The sequence below is a fragment of the Aquarana catesbeiana genome, linkage group LG05 (assembly GCF_042186555.1).
Source record: "Aquarana catesbeiana isolate 2022-GZ linkage group LG05, ASM4218655v1, whole genome shotgun sequence".
In the NCBI taxonomy this organism is placed as follows: domain Eukaryota; kingdom Metazoa; phylum Chordata; class Amphibia; order Anura; family Ranidae; genus Aquarana; species Aquarana catesbeiana.
Window position 1 is genome coordinate 579,447,893 of NC_133328.1, and position 25,651 is coordinate 579,473,543.

Genomic DNA, 25,651 nt, shown 5'->3' on the forward strand with positions numbered 1-25,651 from the left:
AAGGGTAAAAGCAAGGTACTACTTTTATTGAACAAAGTATACACATTATAGACATCAAATCAATATAATTACAACTGTAAAAATTTGAGGGTTGCCAAGCTTGAGATTTACAAATTGGTAAATAACTGTACATTTAGAGGTCTCTGTATGAATCCCTTTGAGGAAGCCACATAGAAATCTGGTTTTCTAGAGCCCCCCTTTTTTTTCTCGAAATACCACCAGTGAACAGTCGTACAATGAAGGAAATTCCTGAAAAAAGATAAATGCACCACGATCAGATCAATTGCATGAAATATAAAACAACAATGTTGTAATATAAAACAATGCTTAAAGTCCCTCTAACGTCAGAGTGCAAACGAGTAAAGTGGTGAAAGGTTAGCACGTCTTTGAACCCACTGGAAAGATTCATTCAATTTGTCCTGGTGATCACCGTTGCCAAGACAGAAAGTAAGACAATACAAAAGTTGAAATAGTCACCAGAACAGGAAGAGCGGGGAATCTTTTAAAGGAGACACTTGTTGCAGAGCCAACTGGCATTTCCATCACTTTGGTCAGTGAAGCCCGAGTGTCAGCATAATAGCTAGACAACTGGTGGCCAACAATGGCCGCTCCTATATTTCTCTCATTACAGCATTACAGGGGAACCAAGAATGGTTTGGGGTCAAGGTTTAAAGTGTCACTAAACCAACATAAAAAAAACAAAAAACAAAAACCAATCAATAAATGGTGTATTACATTCTGTTCATACTTCGTCACTGCGAGATTAGTTTTCTATATTCTGCAAAAAAACTGGTTGACCCTGCTGTTCTCCATCTCCTGTCCAAGTCCCCAATTCAGCTAGGGATTTTTCAGAGCAGCATTGGCAGCTTTACACACGCTCAGTTTTCAGTGCGTTCCTATGCTGAGCATTTCCTCCCTATCACATCTGAGCAGCCCACGTGACTAGAGTGTCACACATGTGGGTGTATACACAGTGGTAAATGACAGCCCACTACTTCTCTCCTCCAAGTCTACTAACCAGCTAAACACAACGGAGGTGGGATATTTGTAGATTGATAGTATTCCAAAGGCTTTTTTTTGGCACATGTGACCTGCAGCAGAGGACCAGAAGCTCCTCCTGCGTATGTTTCCCTGCAGACAGGCTGGGAAAGATCTGGGTCATTTGACAGCTGTATATCGATAAGGAAAAAGGTACTTAGATTTTTTTTAATTAAAAAAAAATTACAGTGCCATCATTCACATAGAAAAAGAAGGGATAGTGTAAATTAAACAGTAGGGGTTATCTGGATGGTGCAAATCTGGTGCAACTCTGCACAGAAACCAATCAGCTTCCAGGTTTTTTTTATCAAAGCTGACTAACTGAACAAGCTGAAGTTAGAAGCCAATTGGCTACCATGCACAGTTGCACCAGATTTTGCACTCTCCATTTTTAATAGACTTACCCCCAACTGTGTGTTTAGGATCACTGTAAGTTTACAAGTTTATAAAATGGTATTCTAGCTACTGCAAAGGCATGAATTTGCCAACGTAAAGTATGTTATATCATCAATACATACCTTTCCCATCTATGCCTCGACTCCAACCAGCTCTGGAGGCAGTGGCACTTTTGGATGTTTGCTCTCAAAGTGTTGTTTGAAGGTTTTGGGATCTGGCATTTGTGTCTAATGCAAAAGAAAAACAAAACACATGTTTCAGAACGAAAGTAGTATAAACTTACAGTAAACAGGATTTCTTATCAATACTTTAGCATTTTATTAAAAACATAAAGAGTTCCCATATGTACAAAGCTGAGAAGCTAGAGTTGGCGATCAAATATAAGCCATCTTAATCCACACACTGTAGAGGTTTTTTCCTTACACACCTTTGTAGACAAGTCTCCATTTACTCCCCCCCCAAAAAAAAAAAAAAAAAAAAAAAAAAAAAAAAAAAAAAAAAAAAAAAAAATGGACACCGTGGAGAAGGGCTTAAATCGAAATGAGTTTCTATCAACTTCTGTGTCACCACTGGAGGGATTACCTAAGATAACAGTGCATCTTCTAAAAAGGGAGGGATAAAAAATTGACAGAGGTTCTAACGCTTTATTACACTGTTATGGTCACGTGTCATAACTAGAGAAATGGTGCTTGCTCTGTCCTAGTGACCAGGTAGGCACTAAATAGGTTAAAATTTGCCCAACAGGGACACAGTAGCAAAAAAATAAATAAAAAAACACTAACATTTTAATTAAATCATATATTAATGTTTAAATTGTAAATATAGCCATCTGAACGTGTGTGATATATAAAAATTTCCCCAACAGAACAGATCTTGTTCTTAGAGAGGGAGCATTCAGAGTTAATTCCTTTGCACAATGCTGACAGTCCAACAAGAACATGTGTACAGGATGAAAGAGCATGCAGTGACTTCATCAATCTGATTCCACTTATCTGGCAAATGAGCAGTCTGGGAGAGTTCAGCAAAAAGGTTTTCCGTCTAGTCAGATGGCCGATTACCATTAGGCTCGAATCACACTGCTATGACCCCAAAGTGGTGCGACTTTCGGTGTTACTTTGCATGACTTGCTTGCGACTTAATGTGACTGATAGTTTGCAACTTTGGCAAATCATAAATACAGAGAGTGACACGTATCCTTGATCTTACAAAACTCTGAGGTCGCAGCCAAAGTCGCAAAGACAAAGAAATCTTCCTTGCGCCTAGTGTGGTGTTAACATGGCAGTCTATGTACACAGTTCTTATTACACGGTTTCATCTATGCCATATGCCCACAGCTTGAAAATAGGTGATGCAACAAAGGTAGTAGATGCATCATAAAGAAATGTCCCACCTTCCAGAATAAAAAAAGAAGTGTAGATCAAATGAAAAAAAAATTTAAAAGAAGGTCAAAAAAAAAAAAAAAAAAAAAGCGCCGCCCAATACATACATATTTTTCCAACCGACATGCAGACACTAAAGCTGCATTCACACTACAGCGGCAATTCTGCCTGCGATTTGACAGCTCCGATGTGTGAATGACAAATCGCAGGGCTCACATTTGAGATGCCATTCATTTGAATGAAACCTCAAATCTCGGTGCAGGTCTGCCATAATAAATCACGATGCAATCCGCTTCGCGAGAAGCATGTTGCCCCAAAGTAGCCCCTGAACTTTTTTTTTTTGGCGACATGTTTTCTGCAATGCGGATTCTAGCACGAATTATCGTGGAAGACCCGCACCGCAATTTGAGGTGTCATTCAAATGAATGGCATCTCAAATGCGAGTCCCGCGATATGTCATTCACACATCCGCGCTGTCAAAATCGCAGGCAGATTCAAAATGCTGTAGTGTGAATGCAGCCTAAAGCCTCATACACACAATGAGAATATCGGACAAATGATCGTTTTTTCATTTTTTTTTTTTGCATGCTAGACTCACATCGAAAAAGGTGTTACTAAACTGAAATTCTCATATGACAGATTCCAACTTGTGTTGGAATGTGTTGTATTGTAATGTATGCTTTCGGTTCTAAACATGAGTGGTCTTGGTATTTCTGATTACTGGTACTGATGAAATTCAAAATCATACGATCTGGTATCATCCGAACAAAATATAGTGTTTGTACCTTTGGATAATTTCGGATGAGTGGTCATGAGTGGCTCTCAAAAGCTGTGCACCAACGATCAGATTATCGTACGATTGCTTTAAAATCTGTATTTTTCGTCTGATTTTCTGATCACATGTACAAGGCAAAAAGTTTTGTACCTGAGCAGTTTAAAATGTCTGGTACTGGTCTAGCTGCTATCACATCACTAAGGCCTTACACATACTGGACTACCGCCGCCCCCTTTCCATGGTTAAGGGAGTCTAGCATTTTCCTTTTTTTTTTGCCACTAAATGCCCCTGCACATTAGCCTCTGCATCTATGCACACATAGGAAATGAGGAAATGGAGGAAAAAAAAAAAAAAAACAAAAAAACACCACACACCAAACACACACCACAGCGCCAGCATGAGCAGGAGCAGGAGGAAATGCATCTAAGAGATGGCAAAATGTCCTGTGTGTAGGAGACCTAAATGGGAATTACCTGGGGTAGAGAACAATGATAAGAAGTGGTCAAATATGCTTCCTAATTGCTGTGGTCAATACTGCCCACTGTTCTTACCCCCGCATTTATGAACCTCTTCACACTTACATGTGTGGGGATATGAGATTATAGTACATACAGATATAAGCCTTACCATTGGTAACAATTGGTTATGTTACCAATTTGGATAACACAAACATATATGCAGTACTTTCCTAGTACCGCAGTGTACCTCTTTAAAATCTCTAAAAATCAGAACTGTCAAAGTACTGCACATTACCCACCCCCCGGATCCTTGCACATTACATAATTCAGACCGGAAACGCTGGAGGTACTTTAAACTAAGTCAACCAACTAGTTTGGTTGCCATGGTCCACATAAACACGCAACTACTCAGAGCTTTCCATTTCTCCTCACTCTAAAGGTGCTGCATACTAAGGAATGTAATAATAGTGGCTCCCAACACCTAATTTACTGCAGGCAGTTGCGACATTTGGGTGGAGAACACACTTTAGTGCTAGGTAGACTTTATGACATGAGTCATTCAATGTATACGTTCATATCTACAACACCAAAAGCAGACCTGCCCAAAATTGGGAAAGCACACCACTTGAATAATTGGCAACCTGCCAATCAGTATACATTCTACAGCAAATGCATAACATATCTGTGACTTTAACACTCATTCCCCAGTCTCTGGTATTAGCTCCCTGTAGCTATAAAGTACCAGCATATAATGCAGCAAAGTACACCGCTCTAATCGCTGCAATTTCTTCCAACAGCTTTAGTGATATTGACTTAAATGGCAGAGACCTCATTATGCTGCGTGTGGTAAGCAGCGTTCATGTACTGTTAGCGCAGAATGCAGTCAGTCTTTGTGCCCATTACCTCACCCATGTACATGGTCTACCAAGCTCCCCAGGGGTTTAATGAATGTCAAGGGCACAGTCAGACTGCTGCAGTGTGGTACTGTGTGTGTAAATGTGCATTATTTGTGTTATGTTTGTTGCCAACACAAACTTAGTTTAAACTGTATGTAAATGATCCCCAATCATTTAGTGCCCTATAACTCATAATAGTAAAATATATTTGCTTTGTTTTTAATAAATCTTTTCAGTTAATACTTTATATTTAGGACTTTTATAAAGTGGTCTTGTGCCCACTATTCAGCCAAACTGCCAGGGCTGGTGAGGGCGGAGGCTTGTAATGCCAGTGGAAGCCAAAAGAATCATATCAGGAAGGAGCTCTTTTGCTCCATGGAAATGGCTGTACATAGCAGGGCTGAGGAGGGGACATCTCCATTGCATGACAATAGGAAATGTAGGATGAATCAGGAAGAGAATAGCTGGGAAGGGGAGTCAGGTTGGTGTCCTGTAGCTCCGATGATCAAACGGACCACGCCAGCAAGGAACAGCTTCAGTGCTTGGGGTGCTCAGAATGGCTACGCTAAGATAGGGGATTGGCAGGATGGCCAAGTATTTCCTGTGAAATTAAGTAATAAGAACAGGCTACATTTACAAACATCTATATGGACACAGACAAAATAATACATTTTGGGGTAAACATATCATAAGGAACATGCATTTTTACAATGCACAGCACACAAACAGTTCACATCTGTGTTAGCCAAAATGGACAAGTGTCGGGTTGACTAGTTGCGCTGGGGTGGGGTTCAAAACAAATAGTAGCTCAACGCATTGTCCTAGTTGTCAAACCAGATGCGCAATTCCTGAGCTGCATCCGAGATTAAAGATAGGACATAACATGCGCGGGATACAGACTCCAGTACAAGCAGTCCTGCAAACAACGTCTAGTGTCGTTACCTATGCAGGGATGCCCGCCTGTCTTAGCAGAAGTGTATTGCATGTAACATAAGAGCTGGGGCAGTCATGCGTTTATAATACATAGATTAACCACTTGACCTCCAGAAGGTTTTACCCCCTTCATGACCAGGGCATTTTTTGCTATTGCTGCTTTACCTGACAATTGCTCAGTTATGCAACACTGTACCCAAATGAACTTTATCCCACCCAAATAGAGTTTCCTTTTGGTGGCATTTCATCACTGTTTTTTTTTTTTAATTCATAAAATAAATAAAAAAAAAAGCAAAAAAGCACTGCATTTTCTATTTTATTATAAAACGTCCAAAAAAAAAAAAATCTTTATAAAAATTTAGATTTAGGCCAAAATGTCTTTGGGGAAAAAAAAAAAAAAAAATCCCCAATAAGTGTATATTAAATTGGTTTGTGTGAAAGGCAACGTCTGCAAACTATGGTATATACACACACACACACACTGGAATTTACACAGCCATGAGGCTATGCTGGTAATGGCGGTGATCAGTGACTTATAGTGGGACTGCGATAGCGTGTTAGCATCAGATTGGCCGCCACCCTATCTGGGAGGGTCACTGACACGTTAAGTCACTAGTGACACTCATACAGTGATAATACTGTACACTGACTGTACCAATAACACTGGCTGGGAAGGGGTTAACATCTAGGGGTTAACTGTGTGCTGCTTTTACTTTAATATCTGGCTGTTTTTTTCTTCCTGCTTTTAAGAGAGATGAAACACCCAGATCGCTGTTCACAGTACAGTGTTCTGTGTATTTGTAAACACAGAACTCTGTGTGATGGGACACAGCCGAAATTATTGGCTGAAAATCAGCTGCACTTGTGAGGTGTCCAATCGCAACACGGGTTGGCAAGGGGCTCGCGCATGCATGCTTAAACCTGGAAGACAGCCGATCAAGTAAATGATCATTCCTGCACCTGCCCGCAGTATATTTACGGTGAGCAGTCAGCAGGTGGTTAAACCGATTGTACATTTTCCTTAAGGGCTCGCTCATTCACAACGACACATTTGGGCATATACCATCAGAATTCAGTGCATTTCCGCACCCCCAGGAAGCCCAGGTCTTAGTGTACAGCTGCAATGTTGGCATCCAGGGCTGCTCATCTTTGCCTGTACACATGTAACCACTCTGCTAGCCACTTACAGGTGGACAGCTAAGGCATATATATTAGCATGTCATCAATTTGTACAGGCTGCTGGACATGGGCTGTGTGTCAAACCCATGACTCCTGGAGGCAAAATAGTGCTAAAAAATTCTTGACAGTGTACGCCCAAGTGCTTCCATGTGCACAAGCCCTTCGATATACCATCAACTATGCAGTGTACGGTCCTACTTGGGCATAAACCAAATAGATTGTTTAGACAAGTCCTCACATTACAAAGGTGATGGTTATTTAGGATCTGTCACAGAATGGTCAAATCGCACATGCCACTGCCCTCTACAGTCTGCAACTACCTTTAGGTTAGAGGCAAACACTGTATACAATTTATAATCTCTGTGGTTCCATCACACAGAACATGGAAATACTTCAGGACTGTATCATGTGACAAGATCCCATAGTGCATAGCATACCCTTTTTCTCTAGCCCTTGAATGGATCTTCTTGTTGTGCTATTGAAGTGCAACAAAAGCACACACTGCAAGTGTAACTGAGCTCCAACATGACGCAACCTCACGTTTTACATTTGTCTATATAACTAGGATGGCATGGAAAAGAGGAAGTCAAACTATACTGCGGAAAGCACACAGTATAATGAAATAGAGCTTCAGGTGTTCCCACTACTCAGCAAATTTCCAAACAAGTAAAAAAAGGACAATAGTAAGCTATATGAAAATTAGGTTAGTCGCTGTCTGCTTTATGCCAGTAAAATGTTCTGCCCGATCAGTGCTGAGGATTAAAGTCTTACCCGACAAACTAAACAGGTGTATACGAGAGCTACTTTAGCTGCGGCTTTCTGATCGTGTCCTTGTTTCTTCTTCTGTTCTGCTTGTTTCTTGGCATTTTTCTGCTGCGATTGAATCTTCTGATGTCCTCGAGCCATATCTGCAATGTTAAACAGTATACTTAAACAGAAGCTGAGAAATCCCCACACCACAGCAGGTGCAACAAAACGTATTTACTGAAAAAGGGCTAAGAGGAGCTAAGAGGAGGTTATGCAATTTGTGAACACCTGCTGACTTCCAAACACAAACCAAGATATGCTGGGTGTAAATATATAGTCGGGTGGATGCACACAGTGCGGTAGAACAAGTCACAAATAAAAATGCAACAGTTTACTTGGACCCGCCATCTTGTGACACGGGGTTCCAACTCCTACAGCCTCACTGGATACACAAAGGAATCCCACACCCTGTTTGTGATTACAATTAATGGCAGACTGCAACACAGTATAGATCCTATCCTGGTCATGTCTCAATACCAGATTTCAGCAGTAGGAGGATCTAAACATGAAGTCAAACTGCATCTTTCAGCCCCAACAGCCCGATTCACACTGCGACTAACAGGAATGCGAGTCCCTGCTTACATATTTTTCACGTGTTTCAGTGCTTTTGGGACATGGCAAAATACTCATCGGCTAACTACGGTTGGGGTGGCAATAACAATAAATATAACTGCAAGTCTGATGCATGTTGGCAGTGCATTTAAAAAATGCAACAAAACACATTTTTGGTATGCTTTGTTGCGTGTTCCAGAAACATCAAAATGTTAATGCAGCCTAATAAAGTTCAGCAGGTAAATATTAAAGTATCAGCAGGAATAAATATTTAACTGCTTGTCCAGTGACTGATGGAAGGGGGAAAAAAAAAAAAAAGTCCTTTAGATCTTATATTTTTGGCTTTAAGCTCCACCCCGGCATGAAGCCCAATTTTGGATGTTCTTATGACTGGGGTCCAGCAAGTCGCAGTAGATACGGCTTCTCTGCTATGCCCACTCCTTCTCATTCCTCTTCTCCTACCTACTGCTGCCAATCTCCTCCTCCTCGCCCCATTCCTCATGCATGCGTAGCAACAGTGCTTGCCCCTGGTCCAGACTAGGGCCGTAACTCAGAACCAACGATATAATCATAGATGCAAGAAGATCATCCTAGTTAAGCACTAGAAAAAAAAATTTAAGTGCTTTATGCCCAATGGGTACTGGAGAACAAGACTGACCAGGACAAAAAGTTTGGAGAGACTTTTTGGAACACTTCAGCTTTTAGCTCCAGGAAACCTCAAGAGCTATGGAATGGGGAAATCCACTTTATTATGGAACCCTTGTAATAATATATAGGAGTTCTTGAAATTACCATTTAAAAGGCTGCAGAAATGCTAATTTTTGTAACCCTGTCCAGAAATTGAACCATTACCCAAGCAGATTTCTAAGTGTAATGGTCAAGGAATCTGGTTTCAAGATTTGATGTCAGAGTTCAACTGATGAATTAAAAGCACACAGCTATCTCAACACCTCCCCCCCCCCCCCAAAATAAACACCCCTACATAGAGGCGCTGTCAGCAATGGTCGATTTACTTAAACGCATATAGTCTACACTGCAGGTGCAGTTGCTCTAGATCTGAGGGGAACATGCAAGGGTAATTCCTTTTGGGTGGAGTTACACTTTAACAATAGGGTCTCACCTTAAAGGCTAAGTTGACCTTTAGAAATATGTTGCCACGGCTAGGGCAAAAAAAAAAAAAAAAAAAAAATCGATTTAAATCTTGAATAAGGTTGAGAGGTCAAATCGATTCAAAATTTAAGCAAATCGATTTTTTTAGATTTTTTTTTTCACCGCGTCGGTCCTGAAGAGCTGCGGGCAGGAGTTTTTAGGTGAGGCCGCGGCTTCTGCCTAGTCGGCGAGGCCGGACACCGGGACTAGTCCGCAAGCCGCGGCCCCGCCTAAAAACTCCTGCCCGCAGCTCTTCAGGACCGGCACGGTGTCCCAAAAAAAAAAAAAAACAAAAAACACCACTTCGAATTGTGAATCAAGTTTTTTTTTAAGAAAATCGCAGGTTTTTTTGTGGAAAATCTCCCAGCCCTAGCCACGGCGGCCAACAGACTCATAGTTCTCAATAGACTACAAGTACAGTAATCAGTACTCTTAGTCCACTGACACTTCCTCCAGCTTCCTAACACGGTCCATAGAGGTACGGGCAGAAAGCATGCAGGGGCCCGACATTGCACTAGTGATCCACTGGTGTGGGTGCAATGTTTTGCAAACTTTTGTGGGAAAAAATATATGCACATATTTTTTCCATAAAAAGGGGAACTTAGCCTTCAATGGCCCTGCCTTGAGTTCAGCACTGTCATTTTATGAATGTGGCCTCTATCCCTGCTGTGCTGCCCACAGCCACCGGTGTCTTGTACCTTCCCCTCTGTAGTCTGTTTTTGCCACACTGTTGAGTGGAAACAAAATGAGGTCATTGTTCACTGTAGTGAGCGGACCAGAGCATGACAGACTCCAGATCTGCCCACTCATTGTATGCAATAAAGCCATGAGACCACTGTGTGTCCTGACCAAAAACATATGCCATGGACTGCACCATTCAGGAGATTGGAATGGTCATAGAAAGAGAAAAATAAATTCTATCTGTATATCTATCTCTCACACTACCCTGACTGTGGGGGAAATACTGCATGGGCAGGTTTAATACAAATAATTCAGAAGGTGCAGGAAAGAAAGACAGGAAGTCAAGCCATATAGCAGAAAACAAAATCCTCAAATGAAGAGAAGAGCATCTCCAGGCCAGAACAAGTTAAAACAAGCAAATGTTATATTTCACTTGCACAGAGATGTCAAATGACTGCAGCTTTTCAGAGACTTCTCTGAAGTCACCAGCTGCTTCATCACCAGCGGCCAGAAAGCATCTAGAAAGGACCCACCTTCACCACACAAAAAGGTACAAAACCCAAGTTAAGTAATAAAGACAAGATTTTTTTTTTTTTTAACACAACCGATAAAACAAACCTTTAAACACAAACCATGAATTAATGAAATAATCTAATAAAAACCCCAGTTCACACCACATGCAGTCCAGTGCGTTTTTGTTCCGCATCAGCATTGAAAGTAGGTTACATGGTTTCCAATGGCATAGTTCACACCAGGAAAAAAAAAAAAAAAAAAAAAAAAAAAAAAAAAAAAAAAAAAGAGAAGTAGAACATGCTGCATTTTTCCTGCACTAGAACGCAGTAAAACGCATCAAACACACTGGACCCTAGTACAGTAAAAAAAAAAAAAAAAAAAACACAAACAAACAAAAAGAAGAAGACCTGGAAACGCACAAAAAAAAAAAAAACGCGCATGCAGAAAAGCACCTGAAACGGATCTGGAGTGTTTTTTTTTTTTTTTATGTGAACTGGCCCTTACAGGAAAAGGGAAAAGAGAAACATGAAAGAAACCCTACTAGTGCAGCAGCTGCTAAAACAATCCTTATACAATAATGACAAGCACTGTTCACTAAAGCACAACAGTTTCAGTCTAGTTATAATTAACAGACCAAAAAAAAAAAAAGCATTAACCTTCATTGCAGAAATAAAGGGGAAAATTCTGCCCTGCTTATGAAAAGAATGCTGGGTCTACCAGTTGTATAACAAAGTTAGACAACATGCATCACACTGTTTATGCAACAAATTACACAATACAAGTTACTGGGAAGCCTGCAATAAAGAAGAAAAAGAAAAAAAAAAAAAAAAAAAACGCACTATGTGCATTCCTTTTCAGTAGAAAGGACAGAAAAAAAATGTCCTCTAGAACAGTCAATTTAGTTTAAAGCACCAAGGCCCCTTTAACACGGGGTGGATCCGCTGTACAGACTCCGCTAGCTCAGCGGGAGATCGCTCTGTTAAACCCTGCTGAGCAGGCAGTTGACAGGTCCGTTGTCTTATCGAATTCAGTCCCCTATCATATAGTGTCCTCCCTGTACTGCGCAGGCGCAGTACGGAGGACAAAAGAGACGCCGAAAGTCTCCGAAGTTCAACAGCTGATCGTCAGCTGTACACGGCGCCTGCGCATTTATTCTTACCCTATGTCCAGGATCATTCCCTACTATCCAAGTGGACATAGAGTTAGAATAAATATTTGCCGAGCGCAGCGAGGCCGTGCCCGAAGCGTGGCGAGCGAAGCGAGCCCGCGAGGGGCCCTCTTACACTGCCATCGCTAACAAGTGCCCGAGCGCCGTGTACAGCTGATGGTCAGCTGATCAACTTCGGGCATTTTCGGCATCTCCTGCTCCTCCGTACTGCGCAGGCGCTGCGCCTGCGCAGTACGAGGCGGACACTATTTGATACGAGGACACTATATGGCAGAACACCGTCTCCGCTCATTGTACAAGGATGGACCTGTCAGAGCACCGTTGTTCTCTTGGAGGAGATCGGATGAAAATGGACAGCCTGTCCTGTTTTCATCCGATCGACGGATGGCAAACGTATCTCCATCTGTCTGTTTTGAGCGGATCTTGTCGGATCGGATGGCAGGCGGGTATCAGCAGACACATCTCCGCTGACATCCGCCTGCCCATAGAAGTCAATGGGTTGCCCTCTCGGATCCACCTGAAAAATGGACAGGCGGATCGTGTGAAAGGGGCCTAACAGACTACCACTGGGAACAAGAAACTCTCGATCCTGAAAGATTAAGAACATCAACTTGCAGGAGGCTGGGAGACCATCACCAACAGTACAAGCAACAAAAACCAACAGAGACTGGAGATCAACACTGCGGCAGCCAGCTCTGGACTGTAAAAGTAGCCATGAAAATGTGAGCTGCTGAAACTCAGAACACACAAGATACAAACTTAAAGCGGAGCTCCACCCAGAAGGTGAAGCTTCCTTTTCCCCTGTTCGCAAACCAGGGGTCGGGTACCTGGTTCTGACAGGTACCCACTCCCACTTCTGAGTAAAGCTAGCCATACATTATACAATTTTCTTTTTCGTAAAAAGGAGAGGTCCAGCCTGGGCTCGTTTGGCTGGGCTGGTCAGCTGTGTGAAGTTGGCACCCCATGTTTGTAAAACCTGAATAAAAATATACCATTCGTTTGTGCCGCGTTTGTGCTGATTTGTGCAGCAAAAATGAGCGTTTGTGCCGGTTCGGTTTCTGAGATATTAAACATTCAATATAATGCAAGCCCCGCCCACTTTGCACCCCATGTCCCTGAATTTTAAAAACAAACGCGCCATTCGTTTGTGCCGCGTTTGTGCTGGTTTGTGCTGCAAAAATAAACGTTTGTGCCGCTTTGGTTGCGGAGATATTGTGCGTTATAGTTGCTGTAACCCCGCCCATTTTGCACCCCATGTTCCTGAATTTTAAAAACAAACGCGCCATTCGTTTGTGCCGCGTTTGTGCTGGTTTGTGCCGCAAAAATAAACGTTTGTGCCGCTTTGGTTGCAGAGATATTGTGCGTTATAGTTGCTGTAACCCCGCCCATTTTGCACCCCATGTTCCTGAATTTTAAAAACAAATGCGCCGTTCGTTTGTGCCGCGTTTGTGCTGGTTTGTGCCGCAAAAATAAACGTTTGTGCCGCTTTGGTTGCGGAGATATTGTGCGTTATAGTTGCTGTAACCCCGCCCATTTTGCACCCCATGTTCCTGAATTTTAAAAACAAACGTGCCATTCGTTTGTGCCGCGTTTGTGCTGGTTTGTGCCGCAAAAATAAAAGTTTGTGCCGCTTTGGTTGCGGAGATATTGTGCGTTATAGTTGCTGTAACCCCACCCATTTTGCACCCCATGTTCCTGAATTTTAAAAACAAACAGGCCATTCGTTTGTGCCGCGTTTGTGCTGGTTTGTGCCGCAAAAATAAACGTTTGTGCCGCTTTGGTTGCGGAGATATTGTGCGTTATAGTTGCTGTAACCCCGCCCATTTTGCACCCCATGTTCCTGAATTTTAAAAACAAACGTGGCATTCGTTTGTGCCGCGTTTGTGCTGGTTTGTGCCGCAAAACTAAAAGTTTGTGCCGCTTTGGTTGCGGAGATATTGTGCGTTATAGTTGCTGTAACCCCGCCCATTTTGCACCCCATGTTCCTGAATTTTAAAAACAAATGCGCCATTCGTTTGTGCCGCGTTTGTGCTGGTTTGTGCCGCAAAAATAAAAGTTTGTGCCGCTTTGGTTGCGGAGATATTGTGCGTTATAGTTGCTGTAACCCCGCCCATTTTGCACCCCATGTTCCTGAATTTTAAAAACAAACACGCCATTCGTTTGTGCCGTGTTTGTGCTGGTTTGTGCCGCAAAAATAAACGTTTGTGCCGCTTTGGTTGCGGAGATATTGTGCGTTATAGTTGCTGTAACCCCGCCCATTTTGCACCCCATGTTCCTGAATTTTAAAAACAAACATGCCATTCGTTTGTGCCGCGTTTGTGCTGGTTTGTGCCGCAAAAATAAAAGTTTGTGCCGCTTTGGTTGCGGAGATATTGTGCGTTATAGTTGCTGTAACCCCGCCCATTTTGCACCCCATGTTCCTGAATTTTAAAAACAAACGTGCCATTCGTTTGTGCCGCGTTTGTGCTGGTTTGTGCCGCAAAAATAAACGTTTGCGCCCCTTTGGTTGCGGAGATATTGTGCGTTATAGTTGCTGTAACCCCGCCCATTTTGCACCCCATGTCCCTGAATTTTAAAAACAAACGCGCCATTCGTTTGTGCCGCGTTTGTGCTGGTTTGTGCCGCAAAAATAAACATTTGTGCAGCTTTGGTTGCGGAGATATTGTGCGTTATAGTTGCTGTAACCCCGCTCATTTTGCACCCCATGTTCCTGAATTTTAAAAACAAACGCGCCGTTCGTTTGTGCCGCGTTTGTGCTGGTTTGTGCCGCAAAAATAAACGTTTGTGTCGCTTTGGTTGCGGAGATATTGTGCGTTATAGTTGCTGTAACCCCGCCCATTTTGCACCCCATGTTCCTGAATTTTAAAAACAAACGTGGCATTCGTTTGTGCCGCGTTTGTGCTGGTTTGTGCCGCAAAAATAAAAGTTTGTGCCGCTTTGGTTGCGGAGATATTGTGCGTTATAGTTGCTGTAACCCCGCCCATTTTGCACCCCATGTTCCTGAATTTTAAAAACAAACGTGCCATTCGTTTGTGCCGCGTTTGTGCTGGTTTGTGCCGCAAAAATAAACGTTTGTGCCGCTTTGGTTGCGGAGATATTGTGCGTTATAGTTGCTGTAACCCCGCCCATTTTACATCCCATGTTCCTGAATTTTAAAAACAAACGTGCCATTCGTTTGTGCCGCATTTGTGCTAGTTTGTGCCGCAAAAATAAAACTTTGTGCCGCTTTAGTTGCGGAGATATTGTGCGTTATAGTTGCTGCAACCCCACCCACTTTGCACCCCATGTCCCTGAATTTTAAAAACAAACGTGCCATTCGTTTGCGCCGCGTTTGTGCTGGTTTGTGCCGCAAAAATAAACGTTTGTGCCGCTTTGGTTGCGGAGATATTGTGCGTTATAGTTGCTGCAACCCCGCCCACATTGCACCCCATGTTCCTGAATTTTAAAAACAAACGCGCCATTTGTTTGTGCTGGGTTTATGCTGGTTTGTGTCGCAAAAATAAACGTTTGTGCCGCTTTGGTTGCGGAGATATTGTGCGTTATAGTTGCTGCAACCCCGCCCACATTGCACCCCATGTTCCTGAATTTTAAAAACAAACGCGCCATTTGTTTGTGCTGGGTTTATGCTGGTTTGTGTCGCAAAAATAAACGTTTGTGCCGCTTTGGTTGCGGAGATATTGTGCGTTATATGTTGTCAAACCACATTGACTTTACACCTTGTTATTAAAGCTTACATACAGAACCTAAACTCAGCTTGGGTTTCCTTAATGTAAAGCTCCTCCCACTGTACTGGCACTGCACTTCATATTGTACCCTGAAAAAGGCACCTCTGCCGGGTTAGCCCCCCCATATCAAAAGTTTTGAAAAAATCTTATGCAGTTTGTTAGATCTTTGTTAGATCAGGTCAGATCAACCGTTGTTTGCGTTAGATCTCACACAGAAGAAGCGATATTAACAGTTATTTGCTGGGGGGGCTAACTCGTCATCAGCCCCCCCTTATCAAAAAATTGACAGTTAACAGTTAACAGTTAGCTATTTTGGAAGCAATTTGTTGGATCCGGTATGATCAAGTGTTTTTAACGTTAGATCTCACATAATTGGAGACTGATTAAGTGATTAATGTGGGGGGGGCTGGCCCCCCCTTATCAAATTTTCGGCCCAAAAATCATTCAGGCTAATAGATATTCGTTAGATCCGGTAAGATCAAGTGGTTTTAACGTTAGATCTCACATCATTTCAGAGATATTCCACATCAAAATAGAGATATTAGGTGGTACATATGGACGGGCTGGCCCCCCTTATATTCAGCGCAATGAAAATCACACCCAACTTTTGCTGCGGCGCAAAAACTTTTCCTCAGCTGCGGGGGCCCAACTTATGATCCTGCACACAAGCCCACTGCTTTCAGAAAATACCCCTGACCTGAGCTCATCATTGCACATCCATTACAGATGCTCGTATGTGACATCACATACATCCCATACATCACATACATCACATACATGAACGTGGGCTGGATGCAAGAGGTGAATCAGTAGGATGAGTGTGCCAGGACAAGTAGATGTGTCTCATCTCTGCTTCCTTTTACCACTCTGCATATCACACATATCATAGATGAGAAGAGGGTACAGTGGTGGGAAAAATGAGCAGGAGGGGTTTAGATGTGGGACAGAAGAACAGGAGGGTACAGCCGTGGGGCAGATATGCAGGGGGGGTTCAGTTTTGGTGCAGATGAGAAGGAGGTTCAGTGGTGGGACAGAAAAGCAGGGGGGGTAGAACAGTGGGGCAAATGTGAAAGGAGGTGTATTGGTGGGACAGATGAGCAGGAGGTTACAGTGGTGGGGCAGGAGAACAGGGGGAACATAGGTGGGGCAGAAGAGCAGGGGGTACAGAGGTGAAACAGATGTGCAGGAGGTACATTAGTAAGGCAGATGAAAAAGTGGGTTACAGTGGTAGGGCAGATGAGAAGGTGATTCAGTAGTAGACAAAAGAGCATGGGAATATGGCGGTGGAGCAAATGTGCAGAGAGGTACAGTGGTGGGGCAGATGAGAATAATGGTACATTGATGGGGTAGATGAGCAGGGGGGTTACAGTGGTGGGATAGAAGAGCAAGGGGGTACAGTGGTGGTGCAGATGTGCAGAAGGTGCAGTGGTGGGAGGGATGCGAAGGGGGTTCAGCAGTGGGACAGAAAAGCAGGGGGGTACAGTGATGGGGCAGATGAGTGGGGGAGGGGTTTAGTGTTGGGCCAGATGAGAAGGGGGTTACAGTGGTGGGAAAATGAGCAGGAGGGGTTCAGTGTTGAGGCAGATGAGAAGGGGGTTTAGCGGTAGGACAGAAGAGCAGGGGGGTACAGCGGTGGGGCAGATGTGAAAGGAGGTGCATTGGTGGACAGATGAGCAGGGGGTTACAGTGGTTGGGCAGAAGAGCAGGGAGAACAGAGGTGGGGCAGATGTACAGGGGGGTACAGTGACGGGGCAGAGGAGAAAGGAGGTACATTAGTGGTACAGATGAGCAGGGGGTTACAGCGGTGGGGCAGAAGAGCAGGGGGAACAGAGGTGAGACAGATGTGCAGGAGGTACAGTGATGGGGCAGAAGAGAAAGGGGGTTACAGTGGTGGGGCAGATGAGAAAGGGGGTTACAGAGGTGGGGCAGATGAGAAAGGGGGTTTCAGTGGTGGGGCAGATGAGAAAGGGGGTTACAGAGGTGGGGCAGATGAGAAAGGGGGTTACAGAGGTGGGGCAGATGAGAAAGGGGGTTACAGTGGTGGGGAAGATGAGCAGGGGGAACAGAGGTGGGACAGATGTGCGGGAGGTACAGTGGTGGGGCAGGTGAGAAAGGGGGTTACAGAGGTGGGGAAGATGAGCAGGGGGAACAGAGGTGGGACAGATGTGCAGGAGGTACAGTGGTGGGGCAGATGAGAAAGGGGTTTACAGTGGTGGGGCAGATGAGAAAGGGGGTTAGAGAGGTGGGACAGATGAGAAAGGGGGTTACAGTGGTGGGGCAGATGAGCAGATAAGTTCAGTGTTAGGACAGATGAGAAGATGGTTCAGCAGTGAGACAGAAGAGCATGGGGTACGGTGGTGGGGCAGATTTGCAGGGGGTTACAGTGGTGGGGCAGTTGAGCAGGGGGGTACAGTGGTGGGGCAGATTTGCAGGTGATACAGTGATCTGAGGTGTGAAGGTGTATGAATTGGGGTTGATCTGAGGCGTGAGAGTGCAGGATGTTAATTTCTCACTACTAAAGTAGTTTACAGCATTTACTTTATAAAAAATCCTTTTCGTGATTGAGATTGTGAAGTTGACTTTTTTGTTATAAAATCGGCATGCTCAATTTCTTTGAAAACATTTTTCGGCACACTGCTCAAAAGGCTGCTTACCTCCTGGTCTATCAGTTTTTATTAAAGTCCCAAGAAGGGCAGTACCCTCTGCGGAAACGACAAACTGGTTCCATAGTCCCCAAGTGTTAGAGTATTTTTCCTGTTGGTGTTGTGCAGTGAGTACTAGATCTTTCATCTCATTTGGAATGGAGTTTTTATAGAGTTTGGCTCAGATGGAGGAGACATGTAGCAGGAAAAAGCTGGATCACCAGGAACCTTGTATTCCGTAAATTTTTGCGTGGTTTATCTGTCTCCCAGAAGTGGATCAATTTAGGGCACGACCAAAATATGTGAAGTCGTGTTCCTCCATCCCCCTGGCATCTCCAACATTGGTCAGTAGTTGCAGGGTGAGGTACCACCTTGTTAACAGTTTATAGTTGGTCTCTTTAATTTTCGTACAAACCGATGATTTCAACGAAAATCTGAGGACATGTTGTATCTGAGCAAATGTAAATGTACGCCCCAGCTTACTTTCCCATTTGTTCAAGAACGGTAAGTGTGGTTGTTCAGCCGGACAGTTCAAGAGGGCGTATGTTTTGGATAGAGCCTGTAGAAGGGAACCCTCTTTGGAACAGTATGCTTCAAAGGACGTCAGGGGACGATTAAATCCCTGTGCATTAGGCAAAGTATTGAGAAAGTGTTGTAATTGTAGCGCTGTCCACAAGGAAAGTTTGTAGGGCTCATTAGCACTACTGTGGAAGGCCATTGGCCTCCCGTTAGGAAGTGGGATGCCTGGAACCTACCTGTTTGGCTTAGGGTCCGAAACATTTGCGGTTCCAGACCAGGGAGGAAGCATGGTTTTTCTATGATAGGGAGCAATGGGGAATCAGGGAAGAAAGCCGGTTCTGTGTGCTGACCTGGGAGCATATGTGGAGTGTCGTACCCATTATGGGGTGTGACTTCAGCACAGGCGGTAGTTGGTCATAGCACCACAGAGCCCCTGGCAGCAGAATGTCAGTCTGGGCCTGTTCCAGTTGTGCCCACAATTTAGAGCAGCGATGCCAAAATTTATTAATTTTAAGCTACTGCCACAGGGGCCTAACTTCTCATATAAAATAACGAATTGTTATGTATTTATCATAGATTAAATAAAACATCTCACTGATCAAACTGCAACAAGCTTTTATCCCTACTTACATTGCGATTATTACTGATTTCTGCCATGTGCATGCTAGGTTTAATGCAATAATAACTTCATCTAACAATTAACTACTAACTTGGATGTTGTTATTGGCAAAGAATATGAAATCTCTGAAATGATGTGAGATCTAACATTAAAACCTCTTGATCTTACCGGATCTAACGAATATCTATTAGCCTGAATGATTTTTGGGCCGAAAATTTGATAAGGGGGGGCCAGCCCCCCCCACATTAATCACTTAATCAGTCTCTAATTATGTGAGATCTAACGTTAAAAACACTTGATCATACCGGATCCAACAAATTGCTTCCAAAATAGCTAACTGTTTGGTCAATTTTTTGATAAGGGGGGGCTGATGACGAGTTAGCCCCCCCAGCAAATAACTGTTAATATCGCTTCTTCTGTGTGAGATCTAACGCAAACAACGGTTGATCTAACCTGATCTAACAAAGATCTAACAAACTGCATAAGATTTTTTCAAAACTTTTGATATGGGGGGGCTAACCCGGCAGAGGTGCCTTTTTCAGGGTACAATATGAAGTGCAGTGCCAGTACAGTGGGAGGAGCTTTACATTAAGGAAACCCAAGCTGAGTTTAGGTTCTGTATGTAAGCTTTAATAACAAGGTGTAAAGTCAATGTGGTTTGACAACATATAACGCACAATATCTCCGCAACCAAAGCGGCACAAACGTTTATTTTTGCGGCACAAACCAGCACAAACGCGGCACAAACAAATGGCACGTTTGTTTTTAAAATTCAGGAACATGGGGTGCAATGTGGGCGGGGTTGCAGCAACTATAACGCACTATATCTCCGCAACCAAAGCGGCACAAACGTTTATTTTTGCAGCACAAACCAGCACAAACGCGGCACAAACGAATGGCACGTTTGTTTTTAAAATTCAGGAACATGGGGTGCAAAATGGGCGGGGTTACAGCAACTATAACGCACAATATCTCCGCAACCAAAGCGGCACAAACATTTATTTTTGCGGCACAAACCAGCACAAACGCGGCACAAACGAATGGCGCGTTTGTTTTTAAAATTCAGGAACATGGGGTGCAAAATGGGCGGGGTTACAGCAACTATAACGCACAATATCTCCGCAACCAAAGCGGCACAAACGTTTATTTTTGCGGCACAAACCAGCACAAACGCGGCACAAATGAATGGTGCGTTGGTTTTTAAAATTCAGGAACATGGGGTGCAAAATGGGCGGGGTTACAGCAACTATAACGCACAATATCTCCGCAACCAAATCGGCACAAACGTTTATTTTTGCGGCACAAACCAGCACAAACGCGGCACAAACGAATGGCACGTTTGTTTTTAAAATTCAGGAACATGGGGTGCAAAATGGGCGGGGTTACAGCAACTATAACGCACAATATCTCCGCAACCAAAGCGGCACAAACGTTTATTTTTGCGGCACAAACCAGCACAAACACGGCACAAACGAATGGCACGTTTGTTTTTAAAATTCAGGGACATGGGGTGCAAAATGGGCGGGGTTACAGCAACTATAACGCACAATATCTCCGCAACCAAAGCGGCACAAACATTTATTTTTGCGGCACAAACCAGCACAAACGCGGCACAAATGAATGGCACGTTTGTTTTTAAAATTCAGGAACATGGGGTGCAAAATGGGCGGGGTTACAGCAACTATAACGCACAATATCTCCGCAACCAAAGCGGCACAAACGTTTATTTTTGCGGCACAAACCAGCACAAACGCGGCACAAACGAATGGCACGTTTGTTTTTAAAATTCAGGGACATGGGGTGCAAAGTGGGCGGGGCTTGCATTGAATTGAATGTTTAATATCTCAGAAACCGAACCGGCACAAACGCTAATTTTTGCGGCACAAATCAGCACAAACGCGGCACAAACGAATGGTATATCTTTATTCAGGTTTTACAAACATGGGGTGCCAACTTCACACAGCTGGGCTGGTCATAGGGGTGCAGTTTGTTTTGCATTCCTGTGACCCATTTTCAGCAAAGAGCGGTCTGAAGTCTGCTCTCTGCTGACGTCACCAAGATCAGTCCAGGCACCGTATCATCCCGACTCTGATTCTGGATCTGCCAGGTGCCTGGATTGATGGCCGTCTCAGCATCTCAGCGAGCCGCCCGCTCCCCGCCCCTCCACAGCTGAGCGCTCCAGTGAGCGTGGAGGAGCAGAGCTGCTGATTGATAGTCAGCAGCTCTCCGCTCGGGGAGCCGAGAGAACAGAGTCATTGGCGGTGTTCGATGGCTTGGTTCTCAGTGCAGAGACTCTGGGGGACAGCTGCAGCATCCACCTAGGCAGGTATGACTGGGGGAAAAAAACCCAAACCCAAACTTCTCTTTTAAACCATGTAGTGCAAGAGCCTGTTTGATTGCATACAAATTGAAAGTGTTTAGGTATGAACTCATATTGTATGCTTTTTTTGTAAATCTAAAAAGGAAAACTGTAGAATGTATTGCCAGCCTTAGATCGCCGATATATACGATGAGTATGTGGATTACATGGATTGAAAACTGGCTACAAGGCGAGTTCAGAGGGTGGTGATAAATGGGGAGTACTCAGAATGGTCAGGGGTGGATAGTGGGGTCCCCCAGGGTTCTGTGCTGGGACCAATCTTATTTATTTTGTTCATAAATGACCTGGAGGATGGGATAAACAGTTCAATCCCTGTATTTGCAGACGACACTAAAGCCAAGTAGGGCAATAACTTCTCCGCAGGATGTGGAAACCTTGCAAAATGATCTGAACAAATTAATGGGGTGGGCGACTACATGGCAAATGAGGTTCAATGTAGTAAAATAATGCATTTGGGTGGCAAAAATATGAATGCAATCTATACACTGGGGGGAGAACCTCTGGGGGAATCTAGGATGGAAAAGGACCTGGGGGTCCTAGTAGATGATAGGCTCAGCAGTGGCATGCAATGCCAAGCTGCTGCTAATAAAGCAAACAGAATATTGGCATGCATTAAAAGGGGATTAACTCCAGAGATAAAACGATAATTCTCCCGCTCTACAAGACTCTGGTCCGGCCGCACCTGGAGTATGCTGTCCAGTTCTGGGTACCAATCCTCAGGAAGGATGCACTGGAAATGGAGCGAGTACAAAGAAGGGCAACTAAGCTAATAAAGGGTCTGGAGGATATTAGCTATGAGGAAAGGTTGCGAGCACTGAACTTATTCTCTCTGGAGAAGAGACGCTTAAGAGGGGATATGAATTCAATTTACAAATACTGTACTGGTGACCCCACAATAGGGATAAAACTTTTTGCAGAAGGGAGTTTAACAAGACACCTGGCCACTCATTAAAATTAGAAGAAAAGGGGTTTAACCCTAAACTACGTAGAGGGTTCTTTACTGTAAGAGTGGCAAGGATGTGGAATTCCCTCCCACAGACGGTGGTCTCAGCGGGGAGCATTGATAGCTTCAAAAAACTATTAGATAAGCACCTGAACGACCACAACATACAGGGATATACAATGTAATATTGACATATCACACACATAGGTTGGACTTTTTTCAATCTCACCTACTATGTAACATTTCCAGCCCCTCCTCTTTCCCCCTGCTGCCTTCTAGGAGACACACAGGTCCAAGAAGACGGTGTGACCATTCAGAAAGTGCAGGGCAGTAGGAAACCAACTGTGAAGCCTGAAGGCTTCACTGCCAGTTTGCCTTACAATGCTGGCACCTGCACCTGTACCCGTTTGACGGATCGACATTGCGGGATCCCTGGACAGGTAAGTATCCTTATAATAAACAGGAAGCCGCTACAATATTTGTAGCTGCTGACTTTTAATTTTCTTTTTTCCCCCCAGACTGGAGCTCCTCTTTAAGGAAATGAGGATCACTAGAATACAAAGTGACACATTACACAATCTGTGGAATTCATAAAGAGTGCTACACCCTCAAGAATTGTTGCATTCCCCTACAACAAACGGCATAGTGTGCAACAAATTCGCGTATAGGATGGAAACCTGTCTCTGCTCTGACATGACCTTTTTACATCTTGTGAAACAGTAACTTGTAAATTAAATCTTGTCATATCACAGACTGGGAGGGTGAAGCAGGCATAGCACCACAATATTAGTTTGCTGTAAATGAGAACTTGAATATGTTGCACGCTTTGTAACCGTCTATGAAACTGTTGCATGAATTTGATGCATCACTTTCACCTTTCATCTATTATAACTAAAACTATTAGGCATAGTACGCAATTAAAGCGAAGTTCCACCCAAAAGGGTACAGGTACCCGTTTTTGACAGGTACCCATCCCCACTTTCGGGAGACTGCACCGAGGCGACGTCCCTAGAAGTTCAGCCCCCTCATTTACCCTCCGCCGTCGGGCCAGATTCTAGAACCTGACTGCCGTCAGATGGAAATAAGTTAATTAACTGAAGAGGGAAAAAAAAAGTAATGAAAAGCAACATGGCTGTGGAGTACAACGCTACCAAAGGAACTACTCTCTGAACCGTGATCATGGATCGCACAGCTCTCTCCTAGAGTTGCCACCTCATCCCTTTAAACCCGAACACATATGAATTACACAGGTTCTGAGGCAAATTAAATGCAGATAAGGCACAAGTGAGTTTAATTACCACCTCAATCAGCCACAGAACCTGTGTAGTTAATATGCGTTCGGGTTTAAAGGGATGAGGTGGCAACCCTACTCTCTCCCCGGTTGCAGTTTACGCAGTTCTCTCCCTGATTGGAGATCATGCGGTTCTCTCCCTGATTGGAGATCATGCGGTTCTCTCCCTCTCTCCCTGATTGGAGATCATGCAGTTCTCTCTCTCCGATTGGAGATCATGCAGTTCTCTCTCTCTCTGATTGGAGATCATGCAGTTCTCCCCCTCTGATGATCCGGTGTCTTATCGAATTCAGTCCCCTATCATATAGTGTCCTCCCTGTACTGCGCAGGCGCAGTACGGAGGACAAAAGAGACGCCGAAAGTCTCCGAAGTTCAACAGCTGATCGTCAGCTGTACACGGCGCCTGCGCATTTATTCTTACCCTATGTCCAGGATCATTCCCTACTATCCAAGTGGACATAGAGTTAGAATAAATATTTGCCGAGCGCAGCGAGGCCGTGCCCGAAGCGTGGCGAGCGAAGCGAGCCCGCGAGGGGCCCTCTTACACTGCCATCGCTAACAAGTGCCCGAGCGCCGTGTACAGCTGATGGTCAGCTGATCAACTTCGGGCATTTTCGGCATCTCCTGCTCCTCCGTACTGCGCAGGCGCTGCGCCTGCGCAGTACGAGGCGGACACTATCTGATACGAGGACAGTATATGGCAGAACACCGGCCATACATAGCTCGGTCTATGCAGTCAGTGTGGGTGTAGAAATGTGCACACAGCCAGGATCCCTCCCAATCATCTCATTACTACCATAGTACATTCTCCACAGTGTACAGGGATGGGGGGTGTCCCTGTGGGATTGTATTGCCCCCACATGAGTGATATTACCGGGCCCCCCTCCTCTATGTCCCCGGAGCCCCCCTTGGGTGAGGTAGAAGCTCACATCCCCGGCAGATCGCGCTCTTCCCACACAAGGACATGGCGAGGTCCGGGGCCGCTCATGGCGGTGTGAAGGAAGAGCTCTCCCCGCCATATGCCGGCGCCTGACTCCTCCTAACACCCCACCACAGACTCCTCACCCTACAGCCACCCTCTCTTCTCTCTCCCCGCTCACCTCTCTAAGGCGGGCTCCGGCGGGCCGGACAGACGGTACACAGCTAACCCTCTACTACAGCTGGGAACACACAAGGAGGAGGCGGGCGGCTGAACCGCTTGTATCCGGACCTGCGCCACCACTAGCCCCTCCCCCTGGGGCCTCAAAGAGCACACTGCGCAGGCGCGCTGCACACGGCCGTATCCAGGGGAACACGGAGATAGGCGGAGCTACAACGCTTTGCACTCACAAGAGCCACCGACCAATAGAGGAGTCGAGCCGTGATGTAAAGGGGTTGGGGTGGGCGTGGCTGCGCGGATTAGGCGGGCTGAGCCTTCTGCGGCACTGGTTCGGTGTCCTCGTGTGCTCCGGTCTGTGTGCTGAGCTCACCTCACTGCAACCTGAGAGAAGAAGCCGGGACACCCCACACAGGGCAACACAGACCGCAGATCTATCTATCTATATAAATATGTGGTCTCTGTTCCCCGGAGTGGGGTGGCCCGCTATATATATATATATATATATATAT

The 25,651-nt window shown here is 44.6% G+C and overlaps 1 protein-coding gene across 1 annotated transcript; it reads right to left on the reverse strand.

The window, feature by feature from the left end:
- Nucleotides 1–5: 5 nt before the first annotated feature.
- ZNF706 (zinc finger protein 706) lies at nucleotides 6–25,304 on the reverse strand. Its single transcript, XM_073632055.1, has 4 exons — nucleotides 25,144–25,304; nucleotides 7,826–7,962; nucleotides 1,557–1,661; nucleotides 6–249 (listed from the first exon to the last, which is right to left on the reverse strand). The coding sequence occupies exons 2-3, from the start codon at nucleotides 7,958–7,960 to the stop codon at nucleotides 1,566–1,568; spliced, it is 231 nt and encodes a 76-aa protein (XP_073488156.1). The 5' UTR covers nucleotides 7,961–7,962; nucleotides 25,144–25,304; the 3' UTR covers nucleotides 6–249; nucleotides 1,557–1,565.
- Between the last annotated feature and the right edge of the window lie 347 nt (nucleotides 25,305–25,651).

Excerpts from the sequence above, each read along its gene's own strand:
- ZNF706 (XM_073632055.1), bottom strand. The coding sequence starts at position 7,960 with ATGGCTCGAGGACATCAGAAGATTCAATCGCAGCAGAAAAATGCCAAG. Across the intron at positions 1,662-7,825 it reads ACACCTGTTTAGTTTGTCGG|ACACAAATGCCAGATCCCAA; the intron begins GTAAGACTTTAA and ends CTTTTGCATTAG.